This window comes from Crinia signifera, chromosome 5, assembly GCF_055691185.1.
Source record: "Crinia signifera chromosome 5, ASM5569118v1, whole genome shotgun sequence".
Classification (NCBI taxonomy): domain Eukaryota; kingdom Metazoa; phylum Chordata; class Amphibia; order Anura; family Myobatrachidae; genus Crinia; species Crinia signifera.
The window spans coordinates 130,768,120-130,790,389 of NC_139221.1; the positions used below are offsets into that span (position 1 = coordinate 130,768,120).

Below are 22,270 nucleotides of genomic sequence, written 5' to 3' on the forward strand. Positions count from 1 at the left end.
AGTGCAAGACAACCCAAACACCCTAAAAGAGCATAACAGTGTGCACAGCAAAAATTCAGGGCAAGGGTTTGTGGGACAGGGGACTATGCACATCTTAATGCCCATTACACATTATGCCACAATCGTAATGCTAATTACAGAATATGCCACACACGGTAATGTCTATATTACATATTATGCCACACAAGTGCCGCTTACCTACATGCTCATTGCTGGGGGTTTCTTGCTCTTTGCCAGGGGTTTCATGCTCAGTGCCAGGGCTTTCATGCACAGTGCCGGGGGTTTCAAGCTCAGTGCCAGGGGGTTTCATACACAGTGCCGGGGGTTTCAAGCTCAGTGCCAGGGGGTTTCATACTCAGTGCCAGGGGGTTTCATGCACAGTGCCAGGGGGGTTTCATGCACAGTGCCAGGGGGTTACATACACAGTTCCAGGGGGTTACATGCACAGTGCCAGGGGTTTACATGCTCAGTGCTCAAGCTCAGGCTGCACTAGCGAGGACTCTAGCAGAAATATTAAACATTTCCAATGTGTATAAATCCCCCAGGTCCCATTGGTCATTGCCATGCTAGTGACCGAGGTGGCAGGGGTTAAAAGCCCTGCACACTCTTAGGTGTGTTGCTGACAGCCAGCACAGAGGCTGGAGCCCTGCTTACAATATACAGTATATAACAAGTTACTGTTCATGTAAACCAGGCATTCCCAACCACGGTCCTCAAGGCACACCAACAGTGCAGGTTTTCTAGATATCCAGGCTTGAGCACAGGTAACTTAATTAGTATCTGAGGGATTCTGATTAAGCCATCTGTGCTCAAGCCTGGATATCACTAAAACCTGCACTGTTGGTGTGCCTTGAGGACTGTGGTTGGGAATGCCTGGGGTAGATGTATGAAGAAGTGAGCCAGAGGGAGATGTTGCCCATGGCAACCAATCAGCACTGAAGTAACATCTATGTCTTGATTAATATAAAATTAGACAGAGCAGCTGATTGGTTGCCATGGGCCACTTCTCTTATGGCTTATTTCTCCTCTTATCACTTCTTCATACATCTACCACTATATATCATTGTCCTTTTAACCCTTTGCAGTCCAATTTTTTTTTTTAAATTCAATCGGTCTGGTTTAAATGTTGAAATGAATTGCAATTTTTTTTAATTAAAAAAATGGTGTACATTGGATGTTGAACGATGTTAATGTTCTTATTTTAAAGTGGCTCACCATTGGATCTGCTACTAGTGCTAGGGCTGTTGAGCCTGACTAGACGTTGGACCTGACAGTGTTAAATCTGTCGTGCAACATCTGAAAAAAAATAGAGGTTTTCTTAATAAATATACCCCACTAAAATAGTTTGTATCTGTGTCCATATTTCAGGATGATACTCATAAATGTAGCATTGGCAAGTGCAAAACACAGCACAACTTTTATTTGGAATTATATGAAGAAGAGCTTTTAACCCACACATGTAAAGAACCCTGCAAATATCTAATAATGTTTTGTAAACTCACTATATTCTAATATTGAGTATGTTAAATAGCTAAGATCCTCATATCAATTTTTGGTGGCTATTGATTGGAATCGCTGGACTGCACCTTCAGCAAATAAATTCAATATTTGCATAAGTGTCTCATATTTTCCTGATATGTGAGAAAAAGTGCAGACAACACCGAGCCCTCTAGAGGGAGCTGTAATCACTGGCAGCCTACTTAACACGTAAAGAAGGAAATCAATTCAGCCCGCCCAGCACAAGGCAAGCCTCTGCTGTACACACACACATACATACACAGGCATACAGTCACACTCACACACACACAGGACAGCATTCAACGGGCAGCAGTGTCCCGCCTCCTCCAGCACACACTCTATCTACTACAGGGAGGCAAGATGAAGGCAGGAAGCACAATAAAAAGAAACTGAATGACAGACAAATATAAACATTCGTGCTGTGTGCCCATTGCAAGCTATGCCTGATACAACCCAGAGATTATTGCTGCCTGTGTTGGATTAGTTGAAGGGGATTTTATTTGGTTGCCCTGGCTGAGGAGCATATGTGTAGTGTATGCGAGAGACTGTATTAATGGGAGTGCACACACTGCTGCAAGAGCTTGGATTAGAGGAGAAACATTGCATTTGGGGCTATTCTGCGGCTCCAGGGTGGCCTGGGTGGCCTGTGAAGCATTTGCATTGCAGGGATGCTTATGTGACATTTGGGCACGCTTACTGATGCATTCACTTGTCCCTGAGGATTTAAGTCGATATAGCCTCAGGATTTTTGGAAGTTATTTCATGGATTCAAATGAACAGGGAAGTCCAACACCAGAACCTTATTTGGGGAAGCGAGTGAGTATTTATAATGCATTTGTGTTTACATTATGTATGCTGGCTGTGTGTATTTTAGGTTACTGCTAATTTATATAGAAATACACCCCCATACGCACACACATAATTTTATTAATATATGTGTGTATGTGTTTCTGTGTTCATTGTTATTTATGTGTACATCTGTGATTTTAGCTTTTCCTGCACTTCAGCATTTCGCTGTCCCTTTTATTTTCTCATTCTGCATCAGTGCATCACCTACATTGTGCACACACAATTGTAAAGTTATATATGATACACAAATGGAAAACCCACATATGCATAAATCAAATGTGTTTGTATTTTAGCCTGAAGAAGGGAATGTCCCTTAAAAACTGATGATGAAAACAGCTTCAGGGGGGAAATTACAGTAAATGTACAGAACTCCACTGGAAGGAAGAGGAGGGGGATAAAGATATTGAAGAATGAGAGAGCATCCGAAGGACCAAACACTCACAACTAAAGTGTAAGGGTTGCAGTCGTTTTTTTGAGATCTGGGTGGGGTTAGTTCTTTCTATTAAAATTTTGTATTAAGATTTTATTTTTTTACCACTGAATTCAAACCAGCCATTCTTTGAAACTATGGCTCATCCTGGGAGAGGAGGGTACGATCATCGTGACATAGTGGTAAAATACATTCATTATAAGCTGTCACAGAGGGGCTATGAATGGGAAGAAGGGAGACAAATTTCTTCTGCATTGTCACATTCGTCTGCTGCTAATAATAATCTATCTAATGATAGAGAGGTTTTTTCCATACCTGGTGGTCAAACTGGACAACCTCTTGCTTCAGATATGCCTGCTGCTTCCTCTTCAAATAACGAATCTCCAAGTAATGCTCCAGTTCCTCTTGAAGAAAGTGCACCTGCTGCTCCCAGAAGCTCTGCCTCTGCTGCTGCTTCCCCGTTCCCTTTACCCCAGGCAGATTTGGATGTTGCCCGGAGAGACTGGAATGTTGACCAAGATGGGGAAGGTCAACCACCGGATGATGATGATGATAATAATGGTGAAGAGGCCCCTGTACAGCCTGTGCCTCCTGCATTATTTCAGACACTGAGCCGTGCAGGGGATGAATTTTCCAATATGTACCAACAAGACTTCAGACATATTTCAGGGCTCCTCCATTTAACGCCATCCACAGTTCGTCTGCGTTTTGCTGCAGTGGTGGAGGAGCTCTTTCATGATGGAGTAAATTGGGGTCGAATTGTAGCGTTCTTTGAATTTGGAGGAGTCATGTGTGTGGAGAGTGTGAACCGAGAGATGTCTCCTTTGGTGGACTCCATTGCAGGATGGATGACTGAGTACCTTAATAGACATCTGCAAAACTGGATCCAAGAACAGGGAGGATGGGTATGTTATATGTTTTACGTTTGTCTTTAAAAAGCATCATTTACATATCGCTTTGGTATAGTTACTTTGGTTTTGAAGAGAAACGTAGTTGGTTGAAACATATTAGCAGGAAACCAGTTCTTCACAAATCATTGAAAAACCAAATATAAAACCTGTGACTGCCTTTAATGTGGCGCTGCGGAACCCTTGTGGCGCCATATAAATAAATAATAATAATGAATTGTAACTGAAGATTTTAAAATGCCTGATGTAGTTGGTGAGGTTTCACGAAGTTTTTCATTGTGAACTGTGCTTGTCGAGGTCTTCTGTCTTAAGGGTTTGCATACAGTGGATTTTCCTTTTACCATGAAATGATTACAAAATCTATTAGTTTCCTGATATACTTTATTATTAATGTAATATAACATCTTGCAAGTTAAGTGTGGACTGACCTTTTAAGCTCAAATGGTCTATACAGATCTGTATTCTATATAGAAAATATGGGAAAAGTTTGGCTACCTACAATATAGTTGTATGGAAATCTGTTAAATCAAATCTACTTGATATTGGCATTTATTTGTTGACTAAAAGTACCTCCAGAAGTTAGGTGTGTTAGCCTGTGCTTTGCCCATTTGTTCCAGAACTTTGTCCTTATTCAGTGGTTTGTGCCAATGGACACATGTATCACTGATGCTAATTATTTCTGCTCACACCCTACTGAGATGGCAAGCAGGAATTTTGGGTGCCTAAAATATCTCATATAGCATATGTCTCTATGATAATGGGCATCATTCTGATCTGCTCGGTAAGTTGCGAAAGCTCACAGGTTAACGAACAGTTGTTGCCCTGGCGAATGCCCCCCCCCCCCCCCCTCCCCTCACAAGTCATATCCCCTCGCAACAAGGGCTCACAAAAATAAGTCAGTGGAGACTGACATGTTTGCGGGCTTCCAGCCGAAGACGGGCAGGCGGCTGTCAAATGACCCCTATCCCGCCCGCCCTCCGTATGAATGGCTCGACCACTAAGCAAAGTCACCAAGCCCATTCGCCCAGCAGGTACCCTGCACATGCGCATAAACCATTATGCGCATGCGCACTAGAAAAACATTGGTCCCCTGTGAACAGAAGTAACCAGAATCAGGGCCAACATGTCCACCCTTCACTTTTACGTAATTAAATTGTATATAGTAACACTGCTCCTCACCTCTATGGAGGGAATTCAAGTGTCTACTAGATTGCACCTGACGTAGCAATTCAAACGCTTCTCCGTTCGCGCTGGTTCTGACGTTACTTTTATGATGTTCCTAAATTTTGACTGTCTGGTAACTAGTGTTCTAATAATTGTGTTGGTTTCTTAGGTTTAAGGGGCCTATGTATTAATAATCATGGCAGTGCTGTGATTGTTAACAGTCCATACTCTTTGGTGTCAGACCATAATCCCCATTGCTAATAATTGGGACTTTGTTCTGCAGCTCTAATTGACCTTTATGTGAAATCTCCTGTCTGTTAGTACATAAAGGGTATACATAAAATTATGCATTTTCTGCATAATTTATAAGAAAAAAATAGGCTTCTATTAATATGGTTATGGATAATTATTTATTTTAAGCATCGTGCATTAGGACTAAGTAAAAACTGGAACCGGACCGCTACTGGACGGGCTCCATTCATCAAACTATGCCATTACAGAGCTTGTAGTTTGTGGTTAGGCTGGTGCATGTCCTGTGCAAGCTGGAAGATGTGAAAAGAGAGATGACAGCCTCCAATGTTTTTACTACATCCCAGGACCATACGAGGAGACTGTAATCTCTCTTTTCCTGTCTCTCATGTGACAGGTGTCAAAGGCACAGACACTGGATGGAATTTTGCCTGGACATGCACCCCATCGGACCAGACTCTGCAAGCTCTGAAACAGCACAGTTTGATGAGGGGAGCCTTTCCAGTCCGTAGATCGGTTCCGTGTTTTGCCCATTACCTTTTGCATTTTTGTCAAAAGATAATAAAGTAAAACTAAGCTACACCTTAAGAAAAAAAGTTCTCAGTCTTGTACCGACCTACTAGCAATACAGAACAGTACTCCCTGTTCTTTGAAGAGGTCTCTACCATCACCGATATTCTAAATGTAATTTTTGTAGAATTTGCTAAGACAAGTAGCCAGAGTAAAGCTGGGTTATATATAGGGAACAGAAAAAATTCAGGCGCTATGTGCAGTAAATTACCACTCTATACAGAGATGCTGAGTTTTTTTCTTTTTAGACCATAACAAATGCCTGTACCTGTTTATGTGATTTGCAGCTCCCACCTGTTATAGTTGGATCCCAGTGAAAAACAAAAGTATAATATTATATAGTAGTGGAGAGCGCTTTCACCATAAATAATGGTGTGTACACACGGTGAAGATATGCTGTGCTATGCGAGTCCCGATGCAATCAGATCGTATTGGGACTCGCATCGCACGGCATGCACGCAGTAGCACAATTTTGACTATATAGTGCAGATCTACACTATATAGTCAATGCAGCCAAGACTATCTGTCTTGCGATACGTGAACGCTCAACAAGATCGCAAGGGTTAAAACCCTTGCGATCTGCATGCGATGCCGACACGATGTTGACTATATCGTCAACATCGGAAGGCATTCTTACCGTGTGTACACACTATGGGCCTTATTCTAGTTCTCTTTCTGACAAAATCCTTCTTAGATGGACAAAACCATGTGCACTGCAGGAGGGGCAGATGTAAAATGTGCAGAGAGAATTAGATTTGGGTGAGTTTTTTTTGTTTCTGTGCAGGGTAAATACTGGCTGCTTTATTTTTACACTGCAATATAGAGCTCAATTTGAAGTAAAACCCCACCCAAATCTAAGTCTCTCTGCACAAGTAACATCTGCCCCACCTGCAGTGCACATGGTTTTGTCCAGCTAAGAAGGATTTTGTCAGAAAGAGTGAACTAGAATAAGGCCCTATACAGTAAGTGTGAATTATTTGTATCACATATAAATAAAACATTGAAATATATATCAATATAAAGTTTATAAACACATTTAAAAACCATTCCCAGCATTAGATATGGAATATTTGCCTTTAGATGTATTTAACTATAATATAACTATATAATTCAAAATATATATATTTGTATTGTAGTTAAATACATCTGGAGGCAAGTATTCCATTTCTAATGCCTGTAAAAGGTTTTTATATGTGTTTATATTTGATATATATGTTTCATGTTTTATTTCTATGTGATACAAATAAATGACAATTATGGTGAAAGCTCTCTCCATTACTATATAAGAGTAAAACTGGGTACACACTAGACATTGTCCGAATGATACAATGGCCCTTATTCTGGTTGGTGCGGTAATATCCGCGTGCGTTCGTGCCGCCGATGTTTTGTGTCTGCGCATGTGCAGAGGCGTCTCAGCGCATGTGCGAGCGGAACGCACGGCAACATTCCGCATGAAATGTGTACACTACGAACAGGGGGTGAAGAGGGGCGTGAAGGGCTGTTTGGGCTCATTACCATATGTTTACACCCCGCGTTTCATGGGCGTTCCCATGCAAACGCTGGGCGTACGTATGGTAATGCGGCCGTGACGCACGTGTGGGGGGCGGACATATGACATTGCCGGATGTCAGCTGCCCGCCCAGATCCATGCTTTTGCACGGAGAAATGCCCGTGTGGTCTGAGGTTGCGGGAGCTGCCTGGCCACTCGGTCCTGCATTCGATGGTCTGCGACCATCAAATGATGGGGGAGGTTCCCTGAGATTCATCAGAAATACACGTGCGGTCCGTTCGGACAGCTTCTTACCTCGTACGGACGGAGTTGGCGATCCGTATGGAAGGCGGGGTTTAGGATGCACGGTGCTGGCCGCATATTCGGATCTGGCCGCACCGATAAGAATAAGGGCCAATGTTGTCAACGATTTCACTTGAACTCCTGGACAAACTAAATAGTGCGTAGACACTGTGCAATCTTGCAAAATATATCATCAGTTGCCACATCCAGGAGTCCATTGGGGATATCCTCAGATTGAGTTGCATTTATGGATGAAAGAAGATGTTGTTTATGACCCACAGAAGAGTGAATATACATGTAAATTGACTGAAATTCATTGAAGTTCAACAACAGCTGGAGTGTCAAGTAGGGATGCCAATCCCGGGGCATTTTTTCAATCCCGGAATCTGGGATTGAAAAATGCTCAATCCCGGGATTCCCAGTCTAATCCCAAAATCCCGGGATTGAAATCCCAGACTTTTTGAGGCCAAATCCCCGGATCCCGCCGATCCCGATCCCGGGATTTTTAGGGAATATGTGAAACAAAAGAGAGCTATAATTTCAAACCAAAAATGTAGACCTCTTTAAATCTAATTTCGTAAATATTTCTCCACTCCACATTCCAGCCATCTGTGATTTGTCCTGTCCTGGTATCCGTATTCACAAATAATGAGCTTTATATAGAAAAATAATACTTATGTTAGTTTAGTGCCCACTATAGTAAGTACGCTCATACCCCGCTATCCATATCGGCATGGAGTTGATTAGAAACATAGAATTTGATGGCAGATAACCATTTGCCCCATCTAGTCTGCCCCTTTTTTTACCCTTCAGGTAATCTCAACCCTTTTTAATCCTTATTTCTTTGTAAGGATATTCATATGCCTATCCCAAGCATGTTTAAATTGTTCTACTGTCTTAGCCTCTACCACCTCTGATGGGAGGCTATTCCACTTATCCACTACCCTTTCTGTGAAGTAATTCTTTCTAACATTTCCCCTGAACCTACCTACCTCCAGTTTCAGTGCATGTCCTCGTGTTCTATTACTTCTTTTCCTTTGAAGAAAAAGAAAGATTTTATATAGCGTGGCGAGTGGACACGTAAAACTAAGCAAATAGGTTAGTGGGCGCCCAACTAACATATAAGTACCAAAAAATCACAGTATTGGGTAATGTTAACATGTTACATAAATGCATACCCGTGCCCCTTAAATCCTCTCTGTCACTTTAGAGAAATATCTCGCTAGTGATGTTGGAGCAAGACCCAGAACATAGAATGTTACAAGCCTGTGTCATCACATACATTTATCCTATTAGCAAAGAAAGAGCTTACATTGATTCCCTCCCTAATACACAAACACGTAGACAGCTTTCCATTCTGGCTGTCAAAATAATGTACACTATTGTTGATTCTTTTCTCTTCTTTTCTCTAATGAGCACTGTGGCAACTCTAAAATGATGTTATTTTCACATTACATGCACTTCAGTAGAACGTTAATCAGGGCAAGCTGTGCTGAAATAAATCCTATTAACTAGTCAATATACTAATCAGGAATACTTTAGTAAATATGTAATTGCAATAAACAAGCAGAGTTAGTAATGGCATTCAACATAGCCATGCATACCTTGTGTATTTTAATCATACATTATTCCACAATACACCAAGATCACAAATCATTGATAATCTGTTCAAGTGTGACAGTATCTAAGTTTATCAGTCAGTATTTTACATATTAACTGAGTGGATCCCAAAGTTTCTTGAATCACATCGCCTTAGAGTATCATCATTTTTTCACGGCACTCCTAGGATAAAAGTTGTTATGCATATGTTTTATGACTACCTGCCACCAGCAATGGTTTTGCCTATCACTTTGACCATAAATAAAAATATTTTTTGGTAGTGTGGCAGGTGCATTTTATTGTGCCTTTGTAGATGGGTTCACTAGTGGTATACAGTATCTCTGGATTGTTTGAAATCATGAATACAGGATTTGATTTTCCTTCTCCTTTGTTAGGAATATTGTCACTTTAGAATGCAAGAAGCATAAAGAAAGAAGTAATGATGCCACTGTATAGGTCATTGGTAAGACCTCATCTAGAATACTGTCTAGTTCTGGAGGCCATATTTCCAGAAGGATATAAATACATTAGGAAATGGTACAAATAAGGGCAACTAAAATGGTGCATGGCCTACATCACAAAACTTACCCAAATAGACTAAAATAATCTCAAAATGTATAGTTTGAAACAGAGCACAAAAAGAGTAGACACATGATAGAAACTTTCAAATATATCAAGGGAAATAACAAGGTCCAGGAAGGAAATATCATTCAAATGAAGGAAAGTATTAGAACACGAAGACATGCACTTAAACTGGAGGGAGGGTAGGTTCAGAAAGGGTAGTGGACAAGTGGAATAGCCTCCCATCAGTGGTTGTAGTGGATAAGACAGTAGAACAATTTATACATGAATGGACATGAAATAGACCTTAGGATATCCTTAGGAAAAAAAAAATCTCATATGGTTAAAAAGGGGCAGACTAGATTGGCAGAATTGTTATCTGCCGTCAAACCCTAAGTTACTAAGCATTCACAAGCGGGGTCCTCTCCCCTCATGTGCTTTTTCCTCAAGCTATTTTATACTTCATACTCTTTTTAACAGTACCTCACCCTAAGGGGGGTATTCAATCCAGGATCATGGCTGTCGATCCCTCCACACAGCCGTGATCCTGGCCTGTTTGTGTTTGATCGACAGCTGAATGACAGACGGGTTTCAATGTCCCGCCTGCCGATTGTCACAAAGTGGGCGTGGCCACAAAAACGGTTGTGGATTGTTGATCTGCGGCCGGGATTGCGACAATCCACGACCATTATCGGCAGAACAGGCCCGACAGCTTCTAAAGTCGGGCCCGTTCTGCTGTGATCCTCATCAATGCTGTCGCTAAAGACAGCATTGAATAGGAAGCCGCCGCTATTTCCCCCATCAGGAATAGCGGCGGCACATTGACTACCCCCCCTAAGTATCTGCCACCCTAATAATTTTTTCAGTGTCCTGTCCCCTAATGTCTTTATTTGCCTTGTACTGTAAGTTGATGTTTTCCTGCTCATTTGTGTATACTGTTAGGTGCTGCGGAACCCTTGTGGCACCATATGTATAAAGGATAATTATTTTGCCCTCTAGTACGTCTCCCTTATTGGGCAGAATGTACGTGAAACTCCCTTCCTTCAAGTAATATTTGTATTTGTAGTTAAACAGACAATAACTAAAATAGTAATAGTAAAATCCCATTTTGTGTCAAAAAAAAAAAAAAGATACCCTTATTTATTGTGGTAAGTTTTTAGTTAAAAAGAAAATGGTAGGCCTTGCTCTAAACCTGTGCCTAAAAGACAGATTTTTCTGCTTTGGAAAGGTGGAATAATGCCAAAGCAAGGACTGAAAAATGTTTCTTTGTGGTGTTTACTAAAAGCTTTTTTAGCTATTTGTGTTATTTTATTTTACTTGATAAAAAATTAGTAAAGAAAAAATAAAGGTATAATGTGTGTGTGGTATACGGTCATTAGGTTGAGCCACATTAGGTCGACCACTGAAGGTCAACATGACTAAGGTTGACACATGAAATAACCTAAGCCATGTTGACCTTCAGTGGTTGACCTAAAGCATATCGACCGGGCTCTTGGCCTGGTCCGGTTACAAGAATACAGGGGACAAAAAGAGTAGGGGTCCCCCAATATTTTTATAACCAGCACCGGGCTCCAACAGCCAGCGGTGTAATGTCACAGCTGGGTGAAACTTTTTACACAAGTTCCCCTGGCCAAAGCATTATAACCCTGGCTGGTCAGCCCGGGACAGGTCTCTGGAAAAGTGGGGACTCCCCATATAGCGGTCCCCCTCAGGCCACCCCTGCCAGGGCTGATGCCTGGGGCTCCCCGTAAACCCTGGGCGTTGGGTTCCGGCCTTATGTAAAAAGTGTAAAATAAATATTTAATAAATAAGTATTGGGTTTTGTTGTGGCACTAAAATTCCCAGCAAGCCTCCTTTGCATGCAGGAAGAACTACAAGTCCCTGCATGCTGGGCATTATTTGTCCCTCTAAAGGTGTATACACCTGCTTCGATTTTGAAACTTATTCGATTCGATTTTGCTTATAGAAGCGAAATCGAATGGTTTTTAATGCGCACTCCCGTTTTCTCTATATCGAGAAGAAAAATAGACCGTGCAGGCAAGGAAATATTGAATTCAATACAGTAAATCGAATGTGTACACTGTGCCTTGAATGTAAATTGAATTCGATATCGAAATCAATTGCAAAAGTGCAGATCGAATGTGAAAGCAAAGGCCAAATTGTAAGGGAGTGGAATAGGGGAAATCAAAAGCAAATCAAATCGAAAGTAAATCGATACGTGTGTACACACAACAGAACCAATACCCCAATAAACACTCGAACACACAAATAAAGTAGAACTTTATTACACACACCATCCATCCATCCATCCATCCAGTACTTATCTTTCTTGAGTACGGAGGTTTGGTCCACTCATTCCCCCTAATATGCTCCCTACTGCGCTGACCTGGCAGCCAGAAAGTCTGTAACTATGGCCCTTATTCTGGTTGGTGCGGAAATATCCGCGTGCGTTCGGGCCGCCGATGTTTTGTGTCTGTGCATGTGCAGAGGCGTCTCTGCGCATGTGCGAGCGGGGCGTACAGCCAAATCCCGCATGAAATGTGAACACTCCGAATAGGGGGTGGAGAGGGGCGTGAAGGGCTATTTGGGCTCATTACCATATGCATACGCCCCGCGTTTCATGGGCGTTCCCATGCAACCGCTGGGCGTACGTATGGTAATGCGGCCGTGACGCACGTGTAGGGGGCGAACATATGACATCGCCGGATGTCAGCTGCCCGCCCAGATCCCTGCTTTTGAGCGGAAAAATGTCCGTGTGGTCTGAGGTTGCGGGAGCTGGTGGACCACTCGGTCCTGCATTCGATGGTCTGCGACCATCGAATGATGGGTGAGGTTCCCTGAGATGGAGGAGGCGTATTCCATGAAAAATACACGTGCGGTCCGTTCGGCCAGCTTCTTACCGCGTACGGACGGAGTTGGCGATCCGTATGGAAGGCGGGGTTTCGCACGCACGGTCCTGGCCGCATATTCGGATCCGGCCGCACCGATCAGAATAAGGGCCTATGTTATTTGGTAAAATAGTTGAAGGTTCAAATCTGTGTTATAATAAGAGCAACTCGTTAGCTTATGTCTATCTTATGCAAATTATACTCTGAATGAGAATTCAAAACACACAATGCAATGCTTCCTCCTCATAGCACAAGTTCAAGTCGGGAATATACTGATCTTTCCCAAGCAAAGTTCTTCTGGTGTACAATCGAGTACAGAAGGAAGACGATGCATACACATTCTAAAGCTCCTTAAACACTGGGCGATTTCAGCCATAACGTGTGTATGTGGTGACTGTCGCCCTGGGGTGGTCGCTGGTCAGAGGCGCATGCTCCTGCGACCAGTGGGTTCTGTAGACAGTGTCTCGTGATCACTGTGCAATGTATTTCTGAGCAATATTAAGCCAATATCATATTGCTCCGTGTGTACGAGCTTAAGGGTGATTTAAGTTTGAAGGGTTTAAGATTTGCATATATTACCAATCCAGTCTAATGGACAAATTCCCCTAAACGCCAAAGTCATTCCTGTCAGTTTCCTGACAGCTGAAGTACAGAATATCACATGAAATCATTTAGTAACTTGTAGCAATAGAGATTAACATGCTTGTAATAACGTTTACAATTTTGTTGGTAGGCAATCTCCTCACAAGCTGCCAAGTGCTCTCCTACTGATCTGATGTGACATTCTGAAAGTCACCTGTTGGGCATATGTTAGTGATGACATTGGAGATTTACTGAATCTATCCTCTACGCATGAGACTTTTCTCATGTCAATGTTTCCACTTAAAACCTAGCTCACCATTAGAATACACTAGATTCTTTACAGTGTATTTCTTTCTGCAGTGCAAGCCATATGTTCCTTCTCTCTGGAAGTTGCAGGAGTTTTTCGGGTAGTCCCCCACACCCCCCAGAAGAAGCTGGCAGTATGGAGGGGACAGGGCTAAAACTACATGAAAGTACAGCCCCATCTCCACCATAGGGCCCTGCTGCTTCTCATTCTCGGGTTTCTCCCAGAGATGAGTACACTAGAGTGAGCAAGTATGGTGCAAGCAAATATGTGGCATACTGTATAGTGCACACTCTAATACTCATTGAGATGTGTTACCATGCTGAGATCTGTAGTTCCTACACTATACACAAAACAGTGCTAATCAGAATAATTATAAGAAACTCTGTAATATAATGAAGAGTCAATTTCTGGTGATTCTCATAATGGTGGCCAAAAATACAGGTCCACCAACTGCAAACAGGTGACCTCATCTGGTGGATACCTAACACTAAAGCCCCATACACACAGGGCAATTTCAGCCATAATCGCATACGGTTGCTGAGCGACCATATTTCCGTGTTTACGGGGCGACGGTTGCCAGAAAAGTGCTCCTGCACCCAGTCCTGGTGTGGTCGCTGGTCAGAGCAGCATGATCCTGCGATCAGCAGCTTCTGCAGGCAGAGGCCAGTATTCAATGCACAGGATTCACCATTTTTTACGGCAAATCGGGCAGTTTTCACTCTCTGCGGTGAATCTTTTTCACTGAAGATCTGATTCACCCTATTTAGGGTGGCCAATCCCGGGATCGGGATCGGCGGGATCCCGGGATTTGGCCCCCAAAATGCCGGGCTTTCAATCCCGGGATTGGAGTTTCCAATCCCGGGATTTTCGGGATTAGACTGCACATGCGCAGTCTAATGCCGGGCAGCGTCTGAGCACTTGCTCAGCCGCTGCCCGGATACTCCCATACCCGGCAGAGCAACCCTGCGCAGCGTGACCTCTCAGCGTGACGAGAGGTCACACTGCGCAGGCAGGCAGAGATGAAGCCGCCCGTCCACCTAGCCAGCCCACCCAGCAAGCAAGCAACTCCGCATTATGAAGTCGCCCGCCTGCCCACCTAGCCAGCCAGCCAGCCGACCCAGCAACCCGGCTCCCGAAGTAGGAAGTTGCCCACCCGGTATCCCGGCTCCCACCCTGCCGCCGGCCGGATGAAGCTGCCCACCCGGCATCCCGGCTTCCACCCATCAACCCGGCCGCCGGCCGCCCCTGCAAATGTAAGTAAATGCGGGGCGGCCAGGGCGTTTTTTTATTAGGAAAGCCAATCCCGGGATCCAGGAAATCCCGGGATTGAGCATTTTTCAATTCTGAATCCCGGGATTGAAAAAATGCCCCGGGATTGGCTTCCCTAACCCTATTCAATGTTCACTGTTCGCCGAAAGCGAACAGTGAATGCCGGCCAGTTCTCCGTTTCATGCTCGCTGCAATACGCTGTTGTTTTTTAATGGGATTTTCACTTACATTCGCCATAATTCGCCGTATTTAATGCTCGGATGGTGAATTGCTTTTAATGTGATTTTCGCTGTGTGTCAAAGTTTAGCAATCGCCATCTTTTTAAGGTGAACAGGAATGTGTTCTTTCAAAATACAGTTTTTTTTTTTTTTAAATTTGGTGTCACAAAATCAGTAATTTTATTCTGTGAAGGGGCATGCTATTTTTATTCATGTGCTTGCTGTACAAGAATATATTTTTAAATTTTATTTATTTACTTTTAGAAGTGTCAGGCGCAGGCAGGGAGGCTTCCACCTCCCTGCGCCTTTTGTCGGGGGGGTGTTCAGAGGGAGAGCTGGCAGCGAATGCTCCAACCCTCCAGAATGCGGCACATGTGCAGCGAATCCATGCTGCACATGCCGAAAAAAAGTAATTGAGAGTGTCAGAGTGTCAGGCAGCCATCTTTGGTCACTGATGAAAATGGGACACTGAGCAATATGGTCACTGAGTGATATTGAGCCAATATTGCTCTGTGTGTATGGAGATTAAGGTTCAGTTCCATTGTATCACACTAGTGAGAGATTTAGAGAGGTGTAAGCCCTGTACACTGTATATGTTTTTTGTTGAGAAATGTAGAAAAGGCAGAAAATTTGCTAGCCAGAAAAAAAAGACAGTCATGACTAGGAAAAAAAGCAGGGGAGGGTATAATTGCACGGCTGCACAGCGAGGACATTAATTCACAAGGCAGGATTTCACTCTAGTGGGGTGACATTTACCTAATTGCTGCCACTGCAAATTAGCAGCGTGCAATCAGGTCTGAAACAGACCCCTAAAATCATAGATTCAAATGTATAAAAAGTTTTTAGACGTTGCATAGAATATGTAAATATATTATAAAAAAAAATATTATAGAATTAAGTTTTATACAGGAAAAACCTACACTGGGGGCTAAACCTTTTATTCTTATAGACACTTGTTAAGGTTTCCTCTATATATGTATTTTGTGTAGGAAGAGATGATTATATGAAATTAGTGTGTATACGATTATGTTCCAAAGTTGGCACATATAGGATTGGATACTAACTAAGTGCATGTAAGCTTTTTAGACATTAAATCTTAGTAATGACACAGGTGAGATGTTTTCCTGGCATCCCTCAGCAGTGACAGGTGGAATTGGTCAGTGTTGTTTTCTTTCCCTTCAGGCCAAACTGTTAAACACCTTCATTAGCTAATCTGTCATCTGGCGAGTGATGGGACTGCATTTCTCTTTAGCGTATCCCTAGATACGATGCTTTTCACAGTGTTTTATTGCCTGGGTTATTCAGCATAGCTCTAGGCCTGTTTGTCACTATCATATATCATTTCCACATAGTAGTGGGTACATTTTAAGTTCTCCTTGGTTTTAAGGTGAAAATTTAACTAAAGGTATAGTCAAAATTCCAAAAAGTCTGGTCATGGCTTCTGCCCCTGATTAGATTATCTGAATGTGATTTATCACCACAAAGTGGCCTTAATTCAGATCTGATCACAGTACAAATTTGTTTGGAAAATGGGCAAAACCATGTGCACTGCAGGTGGGGCAGATGTAACATGTGCAGAGAGAGTTAGATTTGTGAACATTCATATTAGATTAGTTAGATTTTGTCAACATTCATATTGTTGACCTGAGAATAAAAACATGGTCATAAACTGTATTTGTTTATTAACAGTTTCTTATATAGCACAGCATATTCCGTTGCGCTTTACAATAGAAGACAGTGATACAACAAACTGGGTATTTACAGACAGTCAACAGGGGTTGGTATGAGGGCCATGCTCACAAGCTTACAATCGATAGGGAAATAGGCATTGATACACAAGGATAGATATTCTTTATTGCTTAAAGTCCACCATAATGCAAAGGTTCCTGGTGTGCTGTATGATATGGTGACCCAGTAGTTTGTCCAGGGGTCAGGAGGATGGAAGATATGAAAAATAAAGAGAGAGAATATGTGTGACCTGTACAGTGGGGATGTGATTGGATAGGAACGGTATATGAAGGTTAAGTGGCTGGTTCTGGAATTTGATAAGCTTGTCTGAAGAGGTGCGTTTTCAGGAAACGCAGGTGGGTTTGGAGACTGGAGGAGAGTCCTGCAATCAGGAATGGGAGTGAGAAATGAGTGTGAGTGAGTGATGTAGATCTTGTGAGGAGCGACGAGGTCAGGTTGAAAGATATTTTGAGATAATACAAGAAATGTATGTTGGTGTAGTTTGGTTTATGACCTTGTGTGTAAGTAAAATGATTTTGTATTGAATATGGTAGAATACAGGTAACCAATGAAGTGACTGACAGAGTATCTTTGTAGAAGATGAAAGTCTGGCTAGGAAAATTAGCCTCGCTGCTGCATTCATGATGGATTGTAGTGGTGAAAGTCTGTATTGGGGAAGGCCAATAAGGAGACTATTCTCAACAGCAATAGAGATATCTGGTTGGTAACTACTATTTATTGGTGGAAATATATTTACTTCTGTTTTTGCAACATTCAGTTTGAGGTGGCGAGATGACATCCAAGATGAAACAGCAGAAAGGCATTCAGAGACAAGGCCCAATACAGATGGAGACAGGTCTGGGGAGGATAATTAGAGTTGAGTATTATCCGCATAGAGATGATACTGAAAGCCAAGAGATGAGGTATAGGTTGAGAAAAGCAGAGGATCTAAGATTGAACCCTGAGGAACTCCAACTGATAGAGAAGGCAAAGAGGAGGTGGAATCAGAGAAACTAATACTGATACCCCTTTCACATAGAAAATAAAATTCCCCGGTAAAGCAATTCCACCCAGGAATTTGATTAAATACACGGGTCCTTTTTTGTGTGAAAGGGTCAATCCAGTTCCTAAACTCCGGGTTTCCAACCCTGCAAATGACCAGGGGCAGAGACTCGGAGTGTAAAGGCCCCCATACACTATACGATTTTGGGACAATTTCATCCGATTTCGGCACTTTGGGCCGATAACCGGATGAAATCGCCCCAAAATCGCAGGTGTGTGATGTATGATCCGATGCGCGGTCCCGTGCGCATCGGACCGGATCAGGGAGGTCGGACGGTCAGCACATAAGATCATCCGACCTCCCTGTATGCTATGCATATGCCTGCCCACCTGTCAGGCATATGCATGCAGACACCGGGGGGCGGGGGAGCACGGCGGGCAGACACACTGACCTGGCTGGGCAGCTGTGATCACAAATAGCAGCGCTGCGGGACGGGACGGGACGCACAGTGGCGGCTATTAGATTTTTAAAATCCCTGTCAAATGACCGTCCGTTCTGTGATTGGCTGAGAGCTCTCTCAGCCAATCACAGAACGGCCGGTCATTTGACAGGTATTTTGAAAATCTAATAGCCGCCACTGTGCGTCCCGTCCCATCCCGCAGCGGCAGCGCTGCTATTTGTGATCACAGCTGCCCGGCCAGGTCAGCATCACTCGCCGCCGCCCGCCCCCACTACTGCCGCCGCCCGCCCCCACTGCTCCTCACCGCCCTGCAGCTCCCCATTTGTTTTACATGTGATAAATCGCAAGCGATTTATCACATGTAAAAACTGGCTCATCAAGTGCCAAATTGTATTTGAGCCTCCCGGGGAGCTGCCGGGCGGCTCACAGGAGAATTGGGTCCGACTTGTCCTAAGGACAAGTCGGCCTAATGTATGGGGGCCTTAAGATCTGGATTGACCCTTTCACACTGGTGAAAACCCTGTGTAATAGAGCTTTTGCTCTCCTTTGTGAAGGTTGGTTTGACATCGGTGGCTGAATAAACCGGCGCTTCAAATGTCGGGTAATGGCTTGTAAATCCTGGGTTATTCAGCAGCCACTGTCTGAAAGTGGCATGAAGGAGCTGTTCGATGGGTAGGATGAAAACCAAGAAAGGACTGTGTCTTTAAGACCTAGGGATTGTAGTGTTTGTATGAGAAGTGAATGGTCAACACTGTCAAAAGCAGCAGGGAGATCTAGGAGAATAAGTAATGATTAGTGGCCTTTAGACTTAGCTGTGACCAGCTTATTCATAACTTTAGTCAGTGATGTCTCTGTGGAGTGTTGGGAATGCAAGCCTGACTGAAGTGGGTTCAATAAGTTGTGCGAGTTAAGAAAGTGTGTGAGGCGAGTGTAGGCAAGTCTCTCAAGTAGTTTGGAGGTGCATGGAAGCTGAGAGATGAGACCGTAGTTGGAGATAGAGCTTGGTTCAGAATTGTGTTTTTTCAGAATCAGAGTAATAACTGCGTGTTTGAACAATGAAGGAAAGACACCAGTAGAGAAACATAGGTTACAGATTTTAGTTAAGGTTGGGATGAGCACAGGAGACAGACCTTTACTTATTTGTGAGTGTATAGGGTCAAGATGAGAGGTAGTAGAGTGGGAGGAAAGGAAAAGTGCAGATACTTCATCTTCATTTGTGGGATCAAACCCTTAAATAAGGTGCTGAATTACTGCATATATTTAATAAGGGAAAAATAGGTGAAAAACAACAATATAAAGGATTCGCCTGGGACTATACAATTAGCCCCGACAATCTTGCACTTATTGTGGGTTATGCTTTAGTTACCTCAGACATTTAAAGCATAATCCTCTATAAGTAACCTGCGGATCTACGTGGGTCAGGGAAGTTATCCTGGATACCATGGGCAGCATTTAATTGTTTTTCACCAGCATTTCAGCTCACTATCCCTGGGGGTGGCAAGCTAAAATGTGCAAATTTGTGGCTAAACCGGACTATAATGAGCACAGTATGAGCAAAAAAATAGGTCAATTAAAGATCGCCCCACAATCTCCTGTCACTTTAGACGAAAGATGGGGCGCGATATAACAATTGAATACCACCCAATGTGTTATTACCTAAAAATGGGATGATTTTCACCTGAAAAAAAAAGTTCCCTATTTGGATAGCCTGGAAATGACCAATCAGTCTTCTATCACACATTTGGTGGGGCAGGGGCGTAACTAACTATTTAGCGCCCCCCCCCCCTGCCGCACGTGGGGGGGCGCCCCCCCGCCGCACCTAACCTGCCCCCCCTTCTTACCCGCGGTCTGCGTCTCGCCCAGCTCTCTGTCGGGACCTTCCTGATGTCACGGTCCCGGCCGGCTCCTGCTGCTACAATGAAAACGGACTCTTAGAAAATGGCTGCCCCCATACTGCAGACAGAAAACTGTCTGCAGTATGGGGCAGCCATTTTCTAATGAAAAATTGTCAGTTTTCATTGCAGCAGGAGCCGGCCGGGACCGTGACGTCAGGAAGGTCCCGACAGAGAGCCGGGCGAGACGCAGACTGCGGGTAACTATAGCCCCGCAGCCCCCCCGACGGCGCCCCCGATTTCTCTGCGCCCCCCCCCCCCGCCACCGCGGTGGCTGCGGAGCTATAGTTACGCCACTGTGGTGGGGGCGGAAACACATCAGGACAAATTGGGTACCCTGCTATTTTGTGTAATGTATTTATTCCTGTGTTGTAGTATTGGTTTCTATGTACTTGAAGGCAGGAATTTCTATATGAAATCATAATTTAATTACAAGGCAGCATACGTCACTAGGATGTCTGCTGAGAGGAACAATCATTCATTATATTCAATTATATGAGTGTTCTTTCCCAGGAAATGATACTTCCTTCACCAGAAGTATTCATTCAGCATATATTGATAATGTCTGAACACAATCTATAAATATGTTTTAAGCAGTGGGCATATTCATTAATTATTTTGTATTCACATGCATTTATAAGGAATTGTAAAAAAAATGTAATTAAGTAAATTGTGCTAATCTCAATGTTACTGTAGGTTCAGTTATGTAGTGGTGGGCAGGGTTTCAATTCTGGTTGTCCACATATTTTATCCATGACCATCAACCCATGGCACCCTTGCAAGCACACCCTGGCCGTGGGGAATTTCCCATTAGACATGTAAGGCATGTGCCTAGTAGCGCACTTGTTTGGGGATGGCACACCTATTTTATCTCATTAGCAGCCACTACAATATGTTAGTGAATTTTACTTCTAGCACTAAAACCATACAACCATGCAAGCCATTGGAGGGTAAAAAAAATTCTTTAATTTTTTTTTATTTTGAAAAGTATTTTCCTGTTTGCTAATCCAGTTTGGCAATTTGTAGAGCAACAGTAACACAAACTGTATTCTGTTAGATAATTAACAGACACATGTTAAAGAGTTTCTCATTAATGTAGATTTCAGTTACAAAAAAATCAATTTGACACAACACAGACATTATATTTCATTTGTCTGAGGACATCTGTCAGAGATGTGGCCAATAAAACTTGAACTCATGGTTTGTAAAATACCATTCATATATCACATCGGTCAGCACAATATTTTATTATTACATAACATTAATTTTATTTTCTACAATGCACTGACAAATGCTGTATCTGGTAATTGTAAGTGTCACTTTACCATCAGACAAGGAGTCAATTTCTTTGCCTTTTGGCAGAAATAAGTATAGGTTTGCGAAAAACACAAAGCGATTAGATTATTTTCTCTTGTTTTTCTCGTGTACAAATTTGGATAGTTTACAACTGTGCCGTAGTTTATCATCAAGGAGATTTGAAGTACAAGTATTGTAGTTTTATATTTGTAGACTTTACAGAAGAGCTGGTGATTCACATTAAGAAACACATTTTTCAGAGATGCTGGCCACACACCAGACCAACTTTCATCCAACCATCCAACTAGTTGGTTGGATGGAATAATATTCTGGTACTGGATGGGAGCAAATGTAATTTTGTTATTCAGTAATTTGCTCTAGAAATCTGGAAACGGACAAAGGGGGTTATTCAGGTTGATTCGCCTGGCGAACGACCCCCCCCCCCCCCCGTCAAAGTGCGGCTTCGCCCGAACAGCTGCGAATGGATGTTTTGCATAAACATCCATTTGCATGGCTCGGGTAACCGCCCACATCTTTCGATGGTCACCGACCATCGAATGAATATAAAAGTGACTTTTCAGTCACTTACATTTGTGTGCACGCTGGCATGGATATGGGCGGGCAGCTGACATCCGGTGATGTCAGCTACCCGCTCCCCACACCCGCGTCACTGCCTCATTACCATGAGAACGCCCAGCGTTCTCATGGGAACGCCCATAGAACGCTGGGCGTTCCCATATGGTAATGGGCCAGCTCGACGCCCCCCGCCCATCTCCGCCGCCATGGGTGCATGCACCCGGCGAACCGAAAGGTCGCCGTGGGTGCACGCACCATACGCCTGCACATGCGCAGATACCAACCTGCGCATGTGCAGACGTGCAACATCGGTACTGCGTGCGAATGCATGCATTACTGATGAGATCTGAATAAGGCCCAAAACCTGTCGCTAAGACAAAGTAATGTAGTTGTATCTGTTTGATTTAAATC

At 43.3% G+C, this 22,270-nt stretch overlaps 1 protein-coding gene across 1 annotated transcript in view; it reads left to right on the top strand.

The window, feature by feature from the left end:
* The first annotated feature begins 1,721 nt into the window (after nucleotides 1-1,721).
* The window catches only part of BCL2 (BCL2 apoptosis regulator), a 160,916-nt gene continuing 140,367 nt past the window's right edge, over nucleotides 1,722-22,270 (top strand). The window contains exons 1-2 of the mRNA XM_083188045.1: nucleotides 1,722-2,334; nucleotides 2,661-3,702. Of these exons, the coding sequence (XP_083044171.1) occupies nucleotides 2,935-3,702 (768 nt within the window). The 5' untranslated portion in view covers nucleotides 1,722-2,334; nucleotides 2,661-2,934. The remainder of the gene's footprint in view (nucleotides 2,335-2,660; nucleotides 3,703-22,270) is intronic.